Raw genomic sequence first — 21,358 nt, forward strand, 5'->3', positions numbered from 1 at the left:
TCACCACCACCTCCACTCAGTCCCATCCTGGCCTAAACACTTTCATATGCTGCCTCTTAAATTGTTAGTTTTCACCACTGCTCCAAGATGGGAGAATTACGACCTCCATTGTTCAGATGAAGAAACCGGGCCACAGAGAGGCAGAGCCATTCACCCACAGTCCTAGAGTCACCGTGGGGTTGGGACTAGGGTGACGCGGGCAAGGTCATGCAAAAGCACAGGGTTGGATCCAGGCTTTATTTAAATTTTGTTCATAGCCCACCCTAGCGCCAGCCTTGGCAGAGCCAAAGTTGGAATCCAAAGCTGGGCTCTGGACTAGTCCCTGTGCTGCCCCTCTCCTTATACCTGTGTGTGTGCGTGAGCTTATTTACGTATTCTTTTTTTTTTTTTAAGTAAACTCTGCACCCAATGTGGGGCTCGAACTCATGACCCTGAGATCAAGAGTCCCATGCTCTACTGACTAATCCAGCCAGGCGCCCCACGTTTGTATCTTCTTTCCTTCAGTGACAATAATTATGGCAAGGTGGCATTGTGGAGGGCAGGGCTTGGGAAGCAGACGGTTCTGGATCTGACCTCTACTGCTCATTATTGAGGGTATAGCCTGTGGTTCAAGGCACAGACCCTGGAGCCAAGAAGGCCTTCGTTTGAAATCTCGTTCTGCCACTTGCTGACTGTGTAAGGTTGTGTTAGTTCCTTAAAACCTCGTGCCCTGCAGTTCTCATCTGTAAAGAGGGACAGTGGTATCAACAGCTGCTACCCAGCGTTATTGGGGGAATCAAATGAGTTCATTTCTGTCAAGCCCATGGCAAGTAGTAAATGCTTTATAAGTGTTAACTGTCATTTTTCATCCTTGAGGAGATACTTCTCTGAGCCTCAGTTTCCCCATGTGTGAAGGATGAACAGGAAGAACCACCTCCCAGGCTGTTCTGAGGATTGAAGGGGATAACGTAGGCAAAAGTCCTCTCCTGTGGAAGGAGCTTAATAAAAGCTCTCTCCCTTATTTCAGGCCCAATTCTATATGCTGGAGACTGAGATACAAAGACACACGTCAGCTCCCCGAGGCATTAACTCATCTGCAGCGTGGACCCTGAGTTGACCTTTCAGTTCCCCAAAGGCACCGAACTCTTACTCTCTCTCCTCTCCCTGCCTTGCTGTCCCCACCTCTCCTGTTATGGGTCTAACTTCTGTTTGTCTTCATGTCAACTTAACTGTCAAATTCTCAAAGAAACCTTCCCTGACCCCACCCTGCCACCGACCTGTGTTGCCTTCCTGCTCTACGTGGTCACTGCCTTCTCGACTCTTCCTTCATGGCACTTCTCACAATTGCAATTGAGGACCTTTTATTTAATCACCTTTTATTAAAAACGTTCTGTTGTTTGTTTACCACCTTTCACCCTCACTTGACAGTGAGGACAGGGACGGGGTTTGTCTTACCCACGGGAGTCTCTGTCCTCAGCTCCTGGCCAAGGGTGGCACCTTTCCAGAGTTGTTCAAGCTCACAAACTCTGGAGTCATCTTGCCTGGGTTCAAAATCCTAGCTTCTGCCCTTACGCAGCCTGAGACCCAGGGCAAATTATTTCACCTTTCTGTGCCTCATTTTCTTTTCTGCAAAATCGGGAGAATAGTAAGGACACCATCTTTCCTAAGGCGTGATGATGAGTGCATGAGATAATCTGCATGATTCCTTTAGAACAGTGCCTGGCCCATTCATAACGGGGCTATTATTATTTTAGTAGGCGTTCCTGGCTAGACTAACAGCTGAAACAAACATCCCCCAAATCTCAGGTGCTTAACACCACAAACATGTAAGGTTTGCTTAAATGTTCCACACTGACTGTTTAAATGTAATGCCTAAATGTTCCACATTCCAGTGTGGGAACTTTGCACTACGCAGCAATCATTTCTGGACCCAGGTTCCTTCCGCTGTGTTTCTGTGTCCACGGGGGGTTTCTGTGGATAGAATTCAGGGAGTCTGTGAACTTGGATGCTGTTTTAGGTTAGCTGAGCCTGAGCCTGAGGTGGGGATTTTTTTTTTTAATTTAAGATTTTATTTATTTATTTGAGACAGAGAGAGCACAGTTGGGGGAGAGGCAGAGGGAGAGGGAGAAGCAGGATCCCTGCTAAGCAGGGAGCAGGACCCTGGGATCATGACCTGAGCCGAGGGCAGACGCTTAACCAACTGAGCTACCCAAGCGCCCTGAGGTGGGGATTCTTGCTCAGATGATTTTTTTGAAGGGACACTCTCGGGAGAGAAGGAGAGTGACAGAAGCAGGGTAGGGCCGGGAAGTAACCAAGCAAGGGTGTGATCTTACCTGCAGTCCTTCTTCAGCCTGGCTCCACGGTGGGGGTTCTGTAGCCTGGCTTGTACCACAGTGCTGGTTCTTCCTGGGGCAAGAGGGGGACTAGTGGGTGTCATCAGGCATTAGTTGTGGGCTACTTGGTTGGAGTGGGGGCGTGGCTTCTGTGGGTGCCGTTCTCTGGGATAGCAGTGAGCATTAGCAGCCTATACAGGAGCTAGGGGTGGGTGCATTTGCCCAGCGAAGTGTTCTGGGCAGGGCACCCAAAGTGTCTTCAACAGATGGAAAAACTATCTTATTTTTACTAACCTATTACTGAAATTTAGCATTTGCTTCAATTATGGAGGTAGGCAATAAACCATAGTAGTATTAGAAACATCTGTGACTTGGTCACCAGTGGAAATTACATACTTTCATGTCACATTATTATTGTTGCAGATATCTTTTTTTATAAAGATTTTATTTTTTTTAAGTAATCTCCACAACCAACATGGGGCCCGAACTCACAACCCCAAGATCAAGAGCTTCACGCTGCCCCGCCTGAGCCAGCTAGGCAGCCCTATTGTGGACATCTTTGAAATACCCTTTCTGCTAATCTGTACTTTAAAATTATTGTGGTTAGTTCACTTGCTAGATATTTTGTTCAATACGTTAATGAAGAAAATGCATTATATTACAGATTCGTTCCTGTAATATTTTGGAAACAGTGTGTCAATATAATTGCATCCCTATGTAATCCTATGTATTTTATGCATTTTAAAATATCATTCTGAGAAGGGGTCCATAAGTGTCACCAGATGCCAAAAGGGTCCATGACACAAAAGAAGTTCAGTTCCCCATTCTGGGGTGTTGGCCTTCCCTCCGTTCAACCAGCAACAGGGAGAAAGGAGAAGATGTAGAGGATCACACAGGAGGTTTTTATGGGCCAGGCCTGGAAACAGCATACATCATGTCTTCCCACAGTGCACTGGCCAGGACTCAGTCACCTGACCACACTGACTGCAAAGGAGATGTAGTCCATCTGTGTGCCCGGAAGGAAGAGGGAACGGTCTAGGGAATGCACAGCAGTCTGGTCCACAGGGTTCAATACGTCTTCATTGGCAGCCTGAGTGAATGAGTGCTGTGTCCGGCGTGTCTTTGGTGGGCAGAGGTCTGGTTTTCTGGAGGGATCCTGAGTCTCTACCATGTTGTCTCTTCAGGACAAGCCACGCCAAGGCCAAAGCTGAGGCAGCAGAACAGGCCGCCCTCGCTGCCAACCAGGAGTCCAACATTGCCCGCACTTTGGCCAGGGAGCTGGCTCCGGATTTCTACCAGCCAGGTAGGGCCAGCCTGGGAGGGGACGGGCAGGACAGGGTGAGGGCAGACCCCCCAGGGTTGGACCATTTTTCTTTTTGTTTGGTTGCTGGAAAGCTGAGGTGCCCAAGTGAGTTCACAAATGTCCGTGAGTTCAAGCAACTAGGGGGCGGGTATGGTGAAAGCTTGGGTGAGAAGCTTGGGAGCGACACTAGGGGACTCATGCTGAGATGGTGGTGGGGGCATCAGAGGCTGCTGGTGGCAGACTGGACCCACCCCAGGCTGCACACAGGGCTGACAGTTGAGCTGATGAAGCTTAGCAAATGGAGAGGTCTCTGTGGATGAGGAGGTAAAAAGCCCTGCTGCTCTTGCTCATCACTTTCAGTCTGGCACTGAGTGCTGCCCACGTGTCAGGCACTGTGCTGGGCTCTGCGTACAAAACCTGGATTCTGGGTTCAGAATCTAAAGGAGCAGAGAGTCATGAAGACAGCCTATCAGGGAGTGAGGCACGTTTTCACGTCCTGACTCCGTGGCTAACCAGCTCAGCGACCTTGTTAAGTTCTTTAACTTCTGTAAACCTCAGTTTTCTGATCTGTAAAATGAGAGTAAGAATAATACTTACTTTTGGGGGGTGGGTCCAATGCATGGCAGGTGGGGAACACATGGCCTAGTCCACAGTGAGCTCTTGATAACTCTTGGCTCTTGTCTCACCGTTATGATTAAATTCTGCACAGCGTCAGTTCTGTGTGGCTTGAACAGAGGCTTTGGGAGCTCAGGGGGGCACTTCACCCAGTCAGGCAGGGAGATGTCAGCGAAGGCCGCCCTCAGGAGAGGCCGTTTGAGCCGAATCCTGAAGGCTGAACGAGAGTTCACCAGGTCAGTGGGGCTCAAACATGACACAGCCTGCTGGGCCCACCCCGAGTTTCTGATTCAGTAGGTCAGAATGTGCTTTTCTTTTTCTTTTTCTTGCTCTTTTTAAAAAATATTTTTATTTATTATTTATTTTAGAGATGGGGGGCGGGGAGCAGAGGGAGAGGGACAAGCGGACTCCGTGTTGAATACAGAGCCCGACGCGGGGTTTAATCCCAGGACCCCGAGATCATGACCTGAGCCTCCGACTTGGAGGACTAACCGATTGAGCCACGCAGGCGCCCCTGAATGTGCTTTTCTAACAAGGATCAGGCAACGCGGATGCCGCTGGTTTGGGACCACTCACTGCGAATCACGGCCCCACGCGGTGCTATGTGGGCGGTGCAAACCAGGGGGGAGGGAGTGCAGGTGCAGAGGCACGGAAACTTGGAGCCGAGTGGCAGGCTCGGAGGTTAGATAGCAACACAGGCAGGAACTGGTGGGAAAAGAGGCTGCAGAGCAAGAAGGACCCTGCCTCTGATAGAGACTTGGGGGGGGATAGAGAGCAGGGGGAGTCCAGGGGGTGGGAGATTGCTGTTCTCCGCACTGAAGGGTTTTATGGTAAGTGGCATGATTAGACTTGTGTCTTCTAAATGTTATCCTGGCTGTAGCAGGGCCACCACAGGGGACCGGTCGGGGGACGGTGGAGCACAGATGTGTACCTGGGGGCTAGGTTGCCTCCCGGCACAGCGTTCCCCCTGCTGGTCCCAGGAAAAGCGACATTTTACGACACTTCCCGGCGGGCCTCCACCTTGGGTGGTCATAGCAACAGCTGTCACCATGTGCCAGGCGCTGAGCTCCACATTTTTCATGCGTTTTTTTCCATTAACCCTTCCGTTAGTATTTATGAAATAGGTACGATTAGGCCATTTTTCTGATAAGGGAATGGAAGGAAACCAGTGTCACGGTGAAGAGCATAAACTCCGGAGCCAGTCGGACTGGGTGCTGGTCCTGGCTCTGCCCTTTGTCAGCTGGGTGACTTTGGGCAAGTGATGTCACCTCTCTGAGCCTCCCTTTCTTCCTCTGGACACATGAGGCCAATAATAGCATGGACCTCAGAGTTAGGGTTGTTAAAAGGCTACAATGAGCTCCTCTTTGGAAACTGCTGGACATAGAGCTGGGCCCACGCTAGACGGTAGGAAGGTGCCGGCTGTAGATAAAGCAGGCTGCGCGGCGTTAAGTGGCTCGCCCAGGGCCACCGGTGGTGGGACCCGGGTTCGAGGCCAGCCTCGCTGGTTGTCCCCCGCAGGACCGGAGTATCAGAAGCGCCGGCTGCTGCAGGAGATCCTGGAGAACTCGGAGAGCCTGCTCGAGCCCCCGGAGCGGGGCCCCGGGGCGGCGGGGCCCCCGGCGCGGTCCCGCGAGAGCCCGCAGATGCACGAGCGCGAGCCCCTGGGGCCCGAGGGCGGCCCCCCGTCGCCGACCGGGACGCCCCCGCAGCCCAAGCGGCCCCGCCCGGGGGCGACCGGGGACCGCCTGGCGAGCCCGGGCGCCTGGAACGGGGAGCCGGGCGCCGAGGGCCGCCGGCCGCTCACGCCGTCCGAGGGCGCGGGCCGCCGCAGCCCCGCGCGGCCGGCCGCCGAGCACATGGCCATCGAGGCGCTGCAGCCGCCGCCCGCGCCGGCGCCGGAGCCCGAGGTGGCGCTGTACCGGGGCTACCACAGCTACGCCGTGCGCACCGCGCCGCCCGCGCCGCCGCCCTTCGAGGACGAGCCCGAGGCCCCCGGGCCCGACTCCGCGCCGCCGTCGCCGGCCGCCGCCCCGCCGCGGGCCCCCGAGCTCGCGCCCGGGTCCCCGGCCAAGCTGGAGCCCAAGCCCATCGTCCCCAAAGCCGAGCCCAAGGCCAAGGCCCGCAAGACGGAGGCCCGAGGGCTGTCCAAGGCGGGGGCCAAGAAGAAGGCTCGGAAGGAGACGGGGCAGGCAGCCGAGGCCGCCGTGGAGGTGGACGAGGTGAGGCTGGGGGCGGGAGGACGTGTCCCAGCTCGGGTCCCCCGGGGCTGGTTGGGCTCGAGGCGGCATTCCAGGGCGGATGATTTGGGCGTGCGGAGGGTGATGGCACAGGATGGAGCAGGGGAAAACCCCGCAGGGATGTGGGCTTAGTCAAGGGTAGCCTGAGCAGGACTTGGTAGCATAAATCACAGTGCAGAGTCCGCCCACCTTGGGGCAGGGGGCAGGCCTTTGTGCCTGCGATCAGGTCAGCAGGGGCAGTGCTTTGGAGAAGGGGGTGCTGGGAGCCCTAAGCAGGTTGGCGGCGCGCGGGGGGGGGGGTGGTAGTGAGTGCACCTGGGGAACCAGAGCGATCTGAGCTGAGCACCAGTAGCATCTGCTACAAGGTGTGGTAGCAGGGAGGGCTTCCTGGCAGTGGAGGAAAGACCCAGTGGGGCTTATTAGAGGGGGCTGGGAGCTGGAAACTCAGGGACCGCGAGTGAGGCAAGGTTGTGTGGGACCAATGGATGCCGTCCAGGGGGGGATTAGCAGAAAGGAAGGCATGTTCTGGCTTCCAGGCCCAGCGCTGCCCACTGTGTGCGTTGGGACACATCCTTGCCCCTCTCTGGACCCTGTATGGTTTGGTTAATCATTTCCCAGAATCCTTCCAGCTCTGATGGTCTGCTGTCCAGGTGCTGGACACAGCAGTGGGCAAAACGAGGGGTGCTCTCAGGAGGGTTCTTTCAGAAGTTCCTGCTCCTCTGTCCAGCCTTGTTGGGTCTTGGGTGGGTGGTGTTTCAGAGGCCATGGGAACTCAGCTTCTCTCCACTGCTCCCAGGTCCCCAACACCGTCCTCATCTGCATGGTGATCCTGCTTAACATCGGCCTGGCCATCCTCTTCGTTCACCTCCTGACCTGACCCTTGTCTACCAGGTGCGTCCCCTGGGGGAGGGGAGGAAGGGGAGCCTGTAGAGAGCTCTGGGCACCAGGGAGATGGAGGAAGGTTGTTATCTACTGGGCATCTGTCCTGTGGCTAATTGAGGCCCGGCCCCCAGCAGAGGCAGGGACGACGGATTTGTGGATTTGATAGATCATGCCTTCCCCAACACACACACACACCCCTTGTTAGCTCAACATGTGCAGAGCACCTGCTCCCTGTCAGGTGAGCCCTGGGGGCTTCACTCACTCACTCATTCATCATTCATTCATTCATTTGACCACCATTTACTGAGCAGATGCTCTGCTGGGATCTAGGGATACATCAGGGACCCACTCCTGCCCTAAGAAATGGGGTGAAGATGAGAGTAAACCCTTAACTTACAGCTCATTATGCAGAAGTCGGACATCCAGAGGTGCTGCAAAACAGCCTCTCCCAGACTCCCACAGTCTCACCTGAGCTTGCCTGAGATGGGCAGACCCTCTTCTCTCGGCCCTCCCTTTCTCTTTTGCCCACTTCAGTCTGTAATCCCTCTGCCCCTGGCCTCCCCATCCCCCAGTCCTCCCAGAAACCCCCGCTGTCAGTCAGTCAGTGTCCCATGCTGGAGCTGGGAGGGCTTGGTAAGACCGGTGAAAAAGAGCTGGGCTGGGCTATGCTGGGCTGAAGGAGAGTGGCTCTCATGGGTCTCAGGGTGAAGTATCCACAAGACAAAATCTTTTCCCTGCTAGGACCAGCCTTCACACCATAAATCCTGTGCTTGGTGATGCTAACAGTTTCTGCGACCTGCCCTGCCCCCAACCAAAGACCCCCGCCCCCCTCCTCAATCCCAGCTTAGTGTGGGTTGGAGGTTCCTACTCAGTCCCAGGACAGGAGAAGAACTCCCTGTGCAGTCACCCAATAAATAGCCAGTGACAATATTAGCCTGGTAGGTGGTGTCCTGGGGGTGAGCGCTGGGCTCTGCTGGGTCCTCTGTTTCACAGGGGATCTGGGTGTGTTGGCTGCAGGAACTGACACTTTATGACCTGAAGGGTGGAAGCGTGAACGAAATGACAGGAGGAGGAGGGCTGGGAAGAGAGTACCAGGCACAGGGACAACAAGGCTGGGAGAGGCCTCACGGCCTTGACTCTGAACCTGTTGAGTCAGAGCCCAGGGGCAGGGTTGCCCCGGAGACTGGGAGAGGTGGGTCCTGGCCCCAGAGAACATCAAGCCTGAGGCTTGAACCCCGCCTCAAACCTGGCTCAGCCTCTTCCTTTCTCCCTCCCTCCCTCTCTCACCTGAGCCTCTCGCTGTCTCTCTGCAGAGCCAGCAGTCCCTGCTGAGGATGTGAGGACCCATCTTTCTGCATTACCAGGCAGGGTGGCCAAGGAGGACTGAACTCTGGACCTGGAGCCCTGGGGTCCAGCTCACATCCACACCACATCCGTTTAAGGAGGCCTCCTGTGGCCCTGCGCTGGGTGGCAGTGGTGCCCAGAGGAATGGAATGTGCTGGGGATCCTCCGGGAGCTCTGTGCCCGGCGGTAGGGGAAGCCTCAAAGGAAGAGCCCTGGTCTCTTGAGCGCGCCTTTCCCTCATCCTCATCCATTCCCTCGCCTTGCTGCTAGGGTCCCCCTACCCTGAGCTTTTGTGTGTTTTGGGAGACGTCACTAAACCAAGGTAGTAATACGAACTCCCAGCCCCTTTCCTTGCACCCCTGCCCTGATTTATTTTAACCGTCTGGCTGTGGGGGGAGTGACAGATCCCCGAGGCGGGCGAGCCAGGGAGCCACCCCGCCCCCCCGACGGGGCAGAGGCCCTGCCTTTCGTGGGCTTCGCGCAGCACACACTCTGTCCCTTGCTTACAGATGTTCTGGATGACAATAGAGGCAATGGACATGCTTAGTTTGAAAATCCCAGGACACAGTGCTCCTGCCTCCTCCCACCGGTTCAGTCAGCTTCCCTCCTGGACCAGTAGAAGAGGTGGAGATGCGAGGCACTGGAGCCTGGGGTGGGAAGAAGGGCCAAGGGGCAGGTGGGATGGCCCCTGTCTTTGAGTGTGCCTGAGCCCGAGGCTGCCTCGCATCTGGGGCTTCCAGTGGGCCCAGGGCACTCAAGGGCCACCCCGCAGGGGCCCCGGGGCTGCCAGAATAACACCGGGATGTCCTATGAATTGGTTTGTCCGTTTCCCTCACCAGGGCCCACTGCAGCCTCAAGGGAGAATGAGCATGGAAACCCTTGGAAGCCCAGGCAGATTTCTCTGGGGACAGACTCTCAGGCAGGTGCTGAAGACAGGCTATTTGTCAACCATCATTTCCCAGGGAGAGAAGAGCAAGTCTGAGGTCCCCAGTGGGTGCAGTCTGTTGGATAATGAGCCCCTTGGCTTGCTTGGCAGAAGATGGTATTTGCATGTAGCTCATTACAGATGTTTCGTATCACACTGGATCTCCAGTCCCTTGTGCTTGCTGGGCTGGGTGGAGGCTGAGGGCTCACGGTCCCGTGAACCTGGGAGGACAGAGGAAAGGGCTTCTAGGCCCCTTCAAACCCAGGGAAGGTTGTGGCAATGGCATCCAAGCAGAACCGTGGGGATGCTGCTCTCCTGCTTATTTCTGTGGACCTTGGGGGCTTTGGTGTTGTGATCCAGCTCTGCAACCTGGAGTCTGTTTCTGATGAGGTTGGCCTCGCCTTTCCCCCTCGGTACTTGGGCACCTTCCTCCAGCTCCACGCGTGCTGTTTCAAGCGCCGCTGGGGCCTCATGGTGGAGCTGGAACCTTGGACTGCGTTTCTGTGGAGAGGAGCCTGCGGATTCTCCTGTCCTCAGCCAGCCTGTGGCTCTGCGTCTGTTTGGGCTTTTCTGGACTCCGAGGGAAGGACAGGGCTGGGCTGGGGGCACTGCTCAGGGCTGGTGGGCCCCTGCCTCGGCTCTGAGAGCATTGTCCAGGTTTGGGGCTGGCCCAGTGCTGGAGATAAGCCTCTGGGTACCAGAGCTCCCGGGCCTAGGGTTAGGGCTGGTGCTTGGGGTGAGGGTTCTGGATGCTGCCGTCTGTACAATAATAAACCTGCATCTGCTCGTGGGCTCTGGAGGAGCTGCAGGGTCTGCTTGTGGGCCCAGCCTGAGGGACTGGCTGAAGCGGGCAAGAGAGGCTGGGGGCCCTGTCTTTTTCTTACAGTTCCCATCATACCTCTTCGGGGCAGCCAAAGGGCTTCAGTTCGGCTAAGGCGGATCAAAGACCTTCTAAGGCAAACCCTGGATTTCTAAAGCAGACTTCCAGAACCTTCCCTGAGCAGCACGTGTTAGAGGAAAGAGCCTGCCCTTCAAGGTTAGGTCCTCCTGGCCTCCTGTCCCGCTCAGCCACTTATGTCTCTTCTGACCCTCAGTTTCCCCATTTCTAAACAGGGAAAATAATAGTACCTCCCTCCCTCCTGAGACTGTGGTGGGGATTCCATGAAGTGTCGATGCTCGTGGAGGAAAGCCCGGCTGAAGAAGGAGTGGAGACATGGAGACTTGGATCATGATTGCCAAACACCCCAGTACCTCTTGCATTTTGGTTGAGGACCCCAGAAGCCGCAAAAGCGTGGAGACGACCCAGGTCCCAGTTAGATAGTCACAGAACGTCTCAGAGGGGGACCCAGTTGCCACCTTCCTTCTCTACAGAGGCCCAGAGAGGAGAGATTTGCCAGGGGTCACACAGCAAGTCAGCGGCAGGAAAGCAGTTGTCCCGACTTGTGTGTGAAGAAGCACTTCCGTGAAGGTTCTCCCGAAGCTGGCTGCCCCATGGGACAGTTGGAGGGGCAGGTCCCTTTCCCCTCCTCCTCACCCCTCCACAGGCAGCTCCCAGAGTGAGTGGGGGCTCAGGACTCCCACTTTTCTTCCCGGTGCCACCATGGACTCGCTGTATGTCATTCATTCCTTCTGTGCCTCAGTTTCCTCTTCTGCCAAAGAGACTAGAATCCCTGCCCGTGGCTTTCTTCACAGGCAGTGCAGTGAGAACCAGATGAGGGGGATTGTGGGTGGTAAAGAGGTGTTCGAAACCCTGGAATGATCCAGGAATCCCAGGAAAGAGGAGGGGCTTGGAGGGACCACTGGAGGGGAGGCGAGGATAGGAATGAGGAGGGAGCTGCTTAAACCTGCAGGGGTTCTAACAAAACCCACTGAGGGAAGGAGGGTCTGTAGACTGTGTGTGTGTGTGTGTGTGTGTGCGTGTGTGTAGGAAATGGGAGTGAGGGGTGGGGGACAGAGGATGACTGCATCAGAATCACCTTGGATGGTTTGAAATGAAGGTTCATTCCTGAGCCCCCAGGAGCCTCCGTGTCAGGGAAGGTTGGCCAGAGTCAGGCGCCCCCTGGTGCCTCAGTCGCGCACACAGACTGTCCCAGTCTTGGCCAGTGCCAGCTCTAGGAAGTTTGGCCCGTGCTCTGCCATGTCCAGCATTCATTTAAGGTGTCTTGTGCCACAGGGGAACTTGAAACCACCCCATGGGCATTGCCGGGGCCTATGACCACTGACGGCTACCTTGGGGTCTTGGCAGGAAGCTTCCAGGGCAGTGGGAAAGGACACTCAGGGAGCAAGCAGAGGTCCCTCTGTCGGGGTATCCGGGCAGAAGGAACTTCAGTTTGCTGAAAAAAGAGCCCAGGACCCTGTAAGGAGGCGTGTGAGCAGGGTGGAGGGGGAGTGGGGCTGGTGTGGGGCTTGCTGCTCCAGAGGGAAATGGTAGGGGGCCCTGCAGTCAGAGTCCCAGCCTGGCCTCTGGTCCTCCAGCTCCTGGGGACAGCTCAGCAGCTGGAGGGCAGGGCTCCCACCCCAGGAAGGCCTCCCTCAATGGGCTCCTCAGCCCCTTCTGGTCCTAAGAGGAAGGAAGTCATCTCTCTGGGCAGAAACACAAGTGGGTGAAGGGTGTGTGTGGAGTGGGATCCAGCTGGAGATAACGATAGTACACAGTGTCCCCCACCCCTGGCACCCCCGGGCACCTCCTGTCTGGGAGGAAAGCAGCTGATGCACTCATCCTCACCGGGGTGTTTGAAAGTTCCAGGGGAATTTTCACTGTAAAAGAGAAGTCTGGATACAGCAATGCATGATCAAAGGAGGACTTCGCTCCAGTGAGATTTCAGGTATCCACAGGGGTTCTGTTTTTTTGGTCAGGGACTCCAAGGCAGAGTAACCCCTCCTCAGCTCCAGCCAACAAAAGAAAAAAGAAGTAACAGTGGGGCATCCGTCTGTTTCTCCTCCCACGAGACGGAGGATATTGGCAGCGTGGGGCCAGGGGTGTTCTGAGTGCTAGGATCACGCTGCCATCGGATCCTGCTAGGATCATAGCCAGCCCTTAGTAATGGCCATTAATATCACTTGCCTGCCTGGTGATATTACATTGTCTCATTAAGCTGTCAGCCACTCCATGGGATTGTAATTGGAGGTGGAGTGATGGAGGGTAAGAGTGGAGGTGAATGGCCTGTCGCCTACTTGCACATGGCAGAACTGGATTCAAACCCATTGTCTGTCTGACCCGAAAGCGTAACTTGGCTCCTAACCATTTTCTTCGGCCCGCTACACTGCTCTGCAGTTATCGAGTATGACCACCGGGGGGCGCCACGGCTCCACACACGAGTGGTCTCATCAATTCGCTCCTGAGAAGGCAGGCCGCTTTTATAAAAAATTCATCACTATCGCTCTCCTCTGACTTACCACAATAATAACAGCTCCTATAAATTAAGCACTTACTATGTGCCAGGCCCTACACTGAGCACTCCACGTGTGTTATTTCATATATTCATCACACCAGCTCTATGATTTTTTTTTTTTAGATTTTATTTATTTATTTGAGAGAGAGAGCTCGAGCAGGGGAGTGAGGGGCAGAGGCAGAGGGAGAAGCAGAATCCCCACTGAGCAGGGAGCCCGACGTGGGACTCGATCCCAGGACCCTGAGATCATGACCTGAGCTGAAGGCCGACACTTAACCGACTGAGCCACCCAGACACCCCAGCTCTGATTTTGAAACACCACTGTGTTTTGCAGATAAGAAGCTAAAATTCCAAACCAGCTCTGTCTGTCTTCAAAGCCCATCTCTTAGCCATGTCCTCCATGGAAAGCACAAATTTGATGCCTCTGGCTGGCAAGCTGGTTTTGCTTTGGCCAGAGCAGTGTTTTACAGCACGCTGAATTTAAATGCCTTTTGGCAGGGTCGTCACTTTCCACTCAACCACGCCCTGCCCTGTCCTCATCTGTTTCATTCCTTTGTTTATGTTACCTGCCCAACTCTGAGGTCATCTGAATTTGCAACTCCATTTATGCTAATAACATTTCAGGGACTGGAATCAGATCTAGAGAAAAAACCAAAGGGGAGCTTGGAGGTTTAGGAAGGCACCCGGGAGAGATGCCAAATGGTTGTGGCCCGGTGTCATTCTGGGGATGGGGGAGGCAGCCCTGTCCTGTGCTCTCCCCTGACGCGTCCCAGAACAGAACGTTCTCCGAGTCATTCCAGCGTGCTGGCCCCATGTCAGATGTGTGGGCCTCCTGGGACGGATGGTGGTGAGCAGGAGGCAGATGTGGCTTGTTTGGACTCCCAGTGGGGTGATCTGGCTACTTTACGCACCCAGGCGAATCCTTCCAGAATTGGGTCTCTGACGATTTCCTTTGGCCTGGCCCACGAGCCAGTGGTTGGACCTCACCCTCGTTGCAGACTTTCTAATCAATACCAGCCACCCCGTCTGTTAGGGCTGCGCCGGGTCTCCCCGGTAACTCCTATGTAGAAGCCTGAACCCCTGGTACCTCAGAATGTCCCTGTCTTTAGCGACAGGTCCTGCAAAGAGGTGATCTTGGCCTTCAACAACAGACATTTATTCTCTCACGCTCTGGGGTCTGGAAGGCCAAGATCAAAGCGTCGGCAGGGTTGGGGTCATCTGAGGCTCCTCTCTCCACCTTGCCCACGGCTGCCTTACCTCATGTCCTCACGTGGTCTCTCCTCCGTGCACAAGAGCTCTTCGTGTCCCCCCGTGACCAAATTTCCTCTTGTTGTAAGGACACCAGTCCAGTTGGATGAGGACCCACCCCAATGGCCTCATTTTACCTGAATCGCCGCCCCCGCATGCACACCAGCTACACGGACGCGCCACGTGCACGTGACATGTATCTTGTGCGCACCACGCACACCGCGCACAGACACGCACGCTGCAGACAGGTGCACAGCACACGCATGTGTGCGCACTACGTGCAGGTGCGAACACACCACGTGCACACCTCACCGCCGCACACACACGACACACACGGGCACATGACCCACCGGCACACCACACGGTACACCCAGACACACACCACCCTCAACCAGCCCCAGCGCACAGGGAGCCTGGGCTGGCCCTGACCCAGGACGCGGATGCAGAGGTCAAGGGTTTGAGAACACGCATTGCGCATGCGGCTCACCTTCAACCTGCTCCAGACTTAGAGATCCCCACGCAGCTGTTTGCACTCAGCCGCAGCTTCTTCCAAAGAGAATTCTCCCAAAATTCGGGATGAGAATCACAATCACAGAGCCACAGCGTCTGGGGGCCCCAAATCAGGAAAGCAGGGCGTCCTAGAACCCCACGTCAGTCCTCCAGCACAGTCCCAATATCGTCTCACCCCGGAAGACTTTGGGGTCCTGGTTAGGCTGGGGGCCCCTCTACTGCATTTTCCCGGCCCCTCCCCCTTTCGGACTTGCCACAGAGTGTAGTTCATTTTAGATTTTTATGACTTGTAATATAAAGTTATAATTTTATAACTCAATATCACCGTTTTCCTTCTCTGCCTCCCCAGCTAGCCCTTAAGCTCCTAGGGGTGGGATCTATGTAAGACTCCCCCAGCATCCCCGGTGCTCAGCTGGGGCAGAGAGTAACTGCTCACCTGTTCGTAGTCTTGCTGGATGAACACATGGAATTTCAGCACAGTGGACCCTTAAGAGTAACGGAAGGCCCCTCCGTGCCGTGTTGCCCATCTTCCAACCGAATGTGGAACCTCCTGTGGGCCCTCCAGGGAGCAATTAGTGTTGGACAATCTTGGGACCAGCCACCCCTTCCTCCTGGGGTCCGGAGGCTTGGCCTTTGCTCAGGCCGTGCCTCTGCTGCAGTTCCAGGGTGTTTGTGGGAGGAGGCGCGGGGTGGAGGGATCTGAAGCAGGTGTGTGGGCCTGGGAAGGGCCAGCTCCGTGGACAGTGGGGTGGGCTGCAGGGGCTGCCGATCCTTACAGTGTCAGGGGCGCGGCTCTAGGGTCTAAGCAACAACACGTGGCCTCGAAGCGTGGCGGGTCCAGAGCACAGACTGGCCTTGGCAGCTTGGGGGTGCCACAACCCCCAGCACTTGCAGGCAGGGTATTTAGACTCCCCTTGGGCATCTCTGAGCCCCCCTTGCCACCGAGAGGCCAGCCTCGGCACACGGACGTCTCCAGAGGCCGGGGCGGCAATGGGGGGCCGGGGTGGGGGGCTCTGCTCTGAGGCGAGAACCTGATAGCCCGGCGCTCATTATTTTGGGTTGTCTGCATGGATCCCAAGGATGCTGTTTTCCCACATGTCAAAGCAGGAGTCGAATATTAAACTAAGTCATCACTGTGTTACTGACAAGCTCCGAGCAGGAAAGGAAATTGTAACCACATGAAATATTTATGCTTCACATTGCAGTGATGCTGCGGGCAGCGTGTTTTTGTTGTTGGTCTGGTTTTCTTTTTTTCTTTTTCCAAAGTGGATTACAAAATGCCCTCCAGTGAGGAAACTGCTCGCAGAGAGATGGTGCACCAGCCCTGGGGCTCTTTTCTGGGAGAAGGGAGGTTTAGGGATCACAGAGGGAGAGGCCCTGAGAGCGGACTGGGGAGGGGGAGGCTCCTCCGTCTGGGTCACTGGTCCCCACCCCAAAGCAGCCATGTCACGAGGCCCAGCAGGGGCAGCTCCCAAAAGCTCCTCCATACCAAGAAACTGTTATTTTTTCAGATGCAGTTAAAATCGTCACATACTACTTTTTTTTTTTTTTTGTAAGTATCACCACCTAACATCTGTCGGGAAATCTGGGTTAGAGTACCCTGTCTGGGCTGCCCCTTACATTCAGGTTTGGAGAAGCCCCCCTGCCCCGCCTCCCCGGGCTCCCAGAACCCACCTCTCGCCTCCACCAGTCGGGGAGCCTGCCCCCCTCCCCCGCACGGCCAGCACTCTGTGCCCATAACCCCTGCTCATCACCAGACCTGCGCGTGTTGGCGCCACCGTCCTACTTCCGGAGGCGACAACACTGAGGCCGGGGAGGCCCCACGGTCCGCGCAGATCTTCGGGGAGAGTACATGGCAGGTGAGCCTGGACTCGAAGCCCACGGAGCCGCCACCAAACGCCTCGTCGGAAGGCCTGGCTCCGGCTTGCCAAGGGCACGAAGAGACAGACGGATTTTCAACTTTTCAGAAGTTTTATTACAAAGAAACTGAGAGAAGCACTGGGCACCGGGACGGACACTTGCCAGGGCCAGGAAACTGCTGCAAACGACGTTAAGAACCAAAACCCAAACCAAACCTGAAAATCACACACACGTTATGATACACTGCATTTCTCTTCTCAACTTTGCTTCATAAATAGACAAAAGTCGTTGTTGGCAATTTTAAATAGACGGACACAGGGTTAAAAACCAGAAAAAAAAAAAGCGCAACGTCTCCGAGTGTGGCTCTAAGTGGTCCCGCTCTCGCTGTTACAGGGGCGGAAACAGTTTGGCAGCCGCTTTTGTGCTCATCCCCAAGAGAAAACTTAAAGAAAAATATGTGCTAAGGGGTCATATAAAATGCTCTTCACCTTAAAGGAAACTACTCCCCTCCCCCACAAAATCATCTTATCGACGACGTCTTCAGCACGGTTCTAAAACACTTAGGCAACTACTTACATGGAGCCAACAGTTCAGAGGTTTGGCGATCTGTGTTCACTCGGTGAAGCCGCATTCGCGCGTCCTCGGCCGGGCGGCCGGGCCCACGCCTCTGGGGGTGCGTTTCGGTCGGAAGGCGGCCCCTCCGGGCGGGGGCAGCCCCGGGAGCGTGGGCTGGGGCCGGACGTCCAGACGCGGAGCGCGGAGTGCAGGGCGAGGGGCGGGGTCCGCGGTAGCCCTGGAGCAGGCAGGTGGGGGGCAGGAGGTTCCCGCGGGTGCTGCGGGCGGGCGGCGGCCCGCCTCGGCAGGGTCTGCTGGGAGGTCGAGGAGGAGACTCGGCCCTGGGGCGTCGTCGTTGTGTCTCTGCTCTCTTCCCGGTCATCCTGCTTCCTGCCCGGGCTTCCCTCCTGCTGTGGGCCCTTCAGGCGCTGAGCGGTGCCCCTCCAGCAAGCCTCAGGGAGGACAGGGGAGGCGGGATTAGGTGAGGTAGAGCGACTTATCCCTGGGGAGCAGGCTGGGGAGAGAGGAGGGCTGTCAGAGCCGTGGGAGCCCAGCCGGGCCTGGGGGCAGCGCCAGGCCACCTGCTCGCTAGCCTCAGCCCCACCCTGGAGGCGCCCCCTTCACCTTCAGCCCGGAGGCGCCCGCTGCCCCTCTGAGGACGGGAGGGGGCGCGCAGGTCCGTCCCCCGACGGGCCATAAGCCACCAGCCCAGCTGCCCTCCTGGAATCCCGGCTGGGGACCACCCGGGCCTCCGCCCTGCGGGAAGATGGTCCCAACACCGCCTGGCTCTCGGTCTGTGCTTAGTCATTTGCAAACTTCACATAGAATCAGAGGAAGGCGCCTTCTGTGTTTTTAAAATAGGGCGCTCCCTCATGGAGAGCCAGGGGGACCTTGAGGTCATCATGCCAAGTGAAGTAAGTCCGAGGAAGACGAGTAGCGAGTATCCGGTGATCTCACTTACATGTGGGACCTACGCAAACCCCAAACCAAGCTGACAGAGCCAGAGAACAGAATGCTGGTTGCCGGGGGTGGGGGGATGGGTAAAATGGGGGAAGGGTCAGAAGTATAAGCTTCCAGGGAGAAGATGAGTAAGCCTCGGGGATGCCATGTGCAGCGTTGGGACTACAGTTAGTAACACCGCATTTTTGTAAGTTTCTGTATTTGAAAGTTGCTAAGAGAGTAGCTCTTACAAGTTATCACGGAACAAGGAAAGCATCTGTAAGTGAGCGGCCACGGGTGTTGCCTAGACTCCGGCGGTGGTCAGTCCCCAGCACACACCAGCCTACTGCAGAGCGTATGCCGTACACCTGCAACTAATACGCCAGGTCTCCCTCATTTTAAAAAAATTAAGTAAAGCAGGGTACTGCAGTAGTCTGCCCTCCGGGTTGGGGGGAAGCTCGGACACGTTCCATAATGTCCATTAAAGAGCCCCCAGCCCCACACTCTGACTGGGAAGGAAGTCTCCGGCAGGAGGGCAGGGGTGGGAGGGCCTGCACCTGCTGGGGGGTGGGGAAGGAGATTCGGGCTGAGCCGAGTCTGCCCGCGCAAGTAGACTCCCACCGGGCACCGGCTGTCGGCCGTTGGCCGTGGGCCACGGGCCGTGTCTGCTGGCTCACTGGCAGGCTGGCTGGTGAGGGGCAGAAAGGCCAATGGCCGGGGCTAGGGGCAGCCGAAGCTGCCTGTCTCCCACACGTCCGTCACGCCTTCCAGGCTGTGGAGCCGCTGCTGGGGCCAGAGACCCCAGGGGTGGCCACGGGATTGGTCCTTGCCAGGGGAATGGGAGTCAGGGTTGGCGGGGAAAGGAATTGGGTGCCCTCTCCGCCCCATTTCCCTCTTTAGCTGCTGAAATGAGAGGTCACTGACTCTTGGAGCAGGAAGACCTTCGAGAGGAAGGGCTGCTAGCGTGCCGTTGAAAGGCTAAGAGGCTAAGAGCGCAGGATGGGAGAGGAGGCCCAGAGGCTGAGGTCCACATAAGGACCATGGAGAAGCCAAGTGGCCTGGGGGTTGGTGTGTCAGGGGGTGCTGGGCTGTAGCAGTGGGGGTCCCAGTAAGGTGTGTGACTCCCGGTGTTGGCTCGTTGGCCCTTTGCCGAGGGTGCGGTGGACGCCGCGGGTGCCTCCCCGGGTCCCCTTTCCTGCCCTCCCAGCAGCCTCTGCTCCAGAGAGCTGCCCTGGGCTGGATGAGAGCTGCTTCCTCCAGGGGCCACACTCCCTGGGGCAGCCCACAGCCAGCGGCTGACTGAGCCAGGGAACAAAAAGCCCTAACCTCAAGGCGGGACGCAGTGGGCGGTGCATGGCACCAAGCTGCGGTGGGATCAGGCTGAAGCGAGTCTCTGGCTGAGCGCACACCCGCCGCTGGCTCCTTCCCTGGCCCTGTCCCACCTCCCTCCCTCCCTTTCTCCTGCAAGCCCTCCCTCCACATCATCAAGGGCGCCCAAATCCTGCTGCCCAGGCTCCGCTTCTAGGGAACCCGAGGGAAGACAGATGACCCACCCGTGAGTGTCACAAGGCGGCCCTCGTGAGAAAACCAGGACGGCAAGAGAGACAGCCAGACTGAAGCTGGGCCCCTTTCCCAAGCAGAGCCCTGGCATCAGACCCGCTGAGTCCTTCTGGGGTCTTGTTTTGTTCTGCATCTTCTCGTGAAGACGGCGGGCAGCCAGCGCCCACGAGGCACGGTCGCGGGGCCACCGTGACCCGCGGGGCCTCGCCTCCCCCCAGCCCTGGGCGGCCCGTGCCCCCTCTTCGGCTCGGGCGGCACTGGGGCGGCATCGGTGGAGGTGGGGCGGGGAGGACCCACCTGCACGTGCTGACGCCACACTCCGCGCTGGGGTAACTGCTGTCCCAGTCCCCGCTGCTGCTCGGGGGGTTGGACGGGCCAGGTGAGCGGGGTCCCGAACCGCTGGGGAACTCGGAGATGTGAGGGAAGTCCTGCCAAGGGGGAAGGAGGCAGGTGAGCAAGGCAGAGATGATGGGGTGCACAGCGCAGGTGGCAAGTGGGGGGGCAGGAACTCTCCGTGTCCGTGGGAGTTCACAGGGACACTTCCTCTGGCTTCTACAAAGCCTCCCCTCTGCCTCTCTGCCTGGAAAGCTTCTTCCTTTTCCCTGCAGAGCACCTTTTGGAAAATTCAACCCTTCTCCTAGCTGCATCTGGGGGGTGAGGGGCTCTGCTTTCAGGGCCTTTCTTTTTCTGGCCTCAGTTTCCCAGTCTGCAAAATGGAGTTGTTGTGCTGAGCCACGTGAGTCTGTGGAATGTTCAGTGGGTCAGGCCTCCAAGGCTTTGGGGAGAGCCAGGGGGCCGGGGCTGACCCGGCAGAAGCTGCATGGCCTCAGCGCCTTGGGCCAGGGAGCAGAACTGGACGGAGGATAGAAGAAGGAGGGCCTGGGGTGTCCTAAGACTCTGAAGACTGGGAACTTGTCAACTGTTCGCTGCAGCCAGTACACCTCAGGGAAGGTGTACTAGACCCATTTCACGGATGTGGTGACTGAGGCTCAGAGAGGTAAGGTGCCGAGGTGGTGCTGCCGGTGAGGGCCCGGGCTGGTATCCAAAACCCCGAGCTGCCTGCCTTCCCCACCCAGGGTCCTGAAGAGCACGTTCCCACTGGGCCCTGCTTACCTGAGGCCCTGGAGGTGAGGGGCTCAGAGCCAGCTGCACCTGCAGTGCCATGGGAGTGGGCAGGACCGGAGCCTGGGGGGCTGGAGACATGCTGACAGGCGGACTGAGGAGAGCGCCCTGGGCATGGGGTGGCAGGGGCAGCTGCTGGTGCAGTGGGGGGCTGAGCGGGAAGGAGGGTGGCGGCGGCGGGGATGCGCTGAGGCCTGGCAGCAGGGTTTTGGAGCCCAGCGTCCGGGCCAGGCTGGCCGGAGAGGCCCCGCTGCGGAAGGCCTGCAGGTCCGATGGCGTCAGGAAGGAGGCGAGGCCCGGCATGGCATACATGGGCTGCTTGGGTGGCAGCATTTTGGCCGGCGGGTTCGCCTGAGTGCCCTTGGTCTCACCCTGCTCTGGGGAGCTCTGCAAGGAGACAGACACCAGTCACTCTGGAGAAGACGGATAAGCCAGAACTTGGGCCGTGAGACCCGCCGGGTCTGCAACCTGCTGACATGGTCCGTGGCTGGCTCTCTGGCCCCTTGGCGGGGAGCTACGGGCAAACCAGAGGTAATCCCAGGGCCTCGGTGCAC

The 21,358-nt window shown here is 57.1% G+C and overlaps 2 protein-coding genes across 6 annotated transcripts in view; one reads left to right on the forward strand and one right to left on the reverse strand.

The window, feature by feature from the left end:
- Positions 1-10,420, forward strand: part of LOC115937097 (junctophilin-2) — a 63,462-nt gene extending 53,042 nt beyond the window's left edge. The window contains exons 3-6 of the mRNA XM_081832730.1: positions 3,497-3,615; positions 5,749-6,449; positions 7,264-7,358; positions 8,663-10,420. Coding sequence (XP_081688856.1) covers positions 3,497-3,615; positions 5,749-6,449; positions 7,264-7,344 — 901 coding nt within the window. The 3' untranslated portion in view covers positions 7,345-7,358; positions 8,663-10,420. The remainder of the gene's footprint in view (positions 1-3,496; positions 3,616-5,748; positions 6,450-7,263; positions 7,359-8,662) is intronic.
- A 6,300-nt stretch (positions 10,421-16,720) lies between these two features.
- Positions 16,721-21,358, reverse strand: part of TOX2 (TOX high mobility group box family member 2) — a 130,650-nt gene continuing 126,012 nt past the window's right edge. For all 5 annotated transcript variants that reach the window (XM_081832735.1, XM_081832736.1, XM_081832734.1 and 2 more), the window contains 3 exons: positions 20,796-21,191; positions 19,980-20,110; positions 16,721-17,697 (listed from right to left, as the gene is read on the reverse strand). In XM_081832735.1, coding sequence (XP_081688861.1) covers positions 17,661-17,697; positions 19,980-20,110; positions 20,796-21,191 — 564 coding nt within the window. In that variant the 3' untranslated portion in view covers positions 16,721-17,660. The remainder of the gene's footprint in view (positions 17,698-19,979; positions 20,111-20,795; positions 21,192-21,358) is intronic.

This window comes from Leptonychotes weddellii, chromosome 10, assembly GCF_054177405.1.
Source record: "Leptonychotes weddellii isolate Sample4059 chromosome 10, ASM5417740v2, whole genome shotgun sequence".
NCBI lineage: Eukaryota > Metazoa > Chordata > Mammalia > Carnivora > Phocidae > Leptonychotes > Leptonychotes weddellii.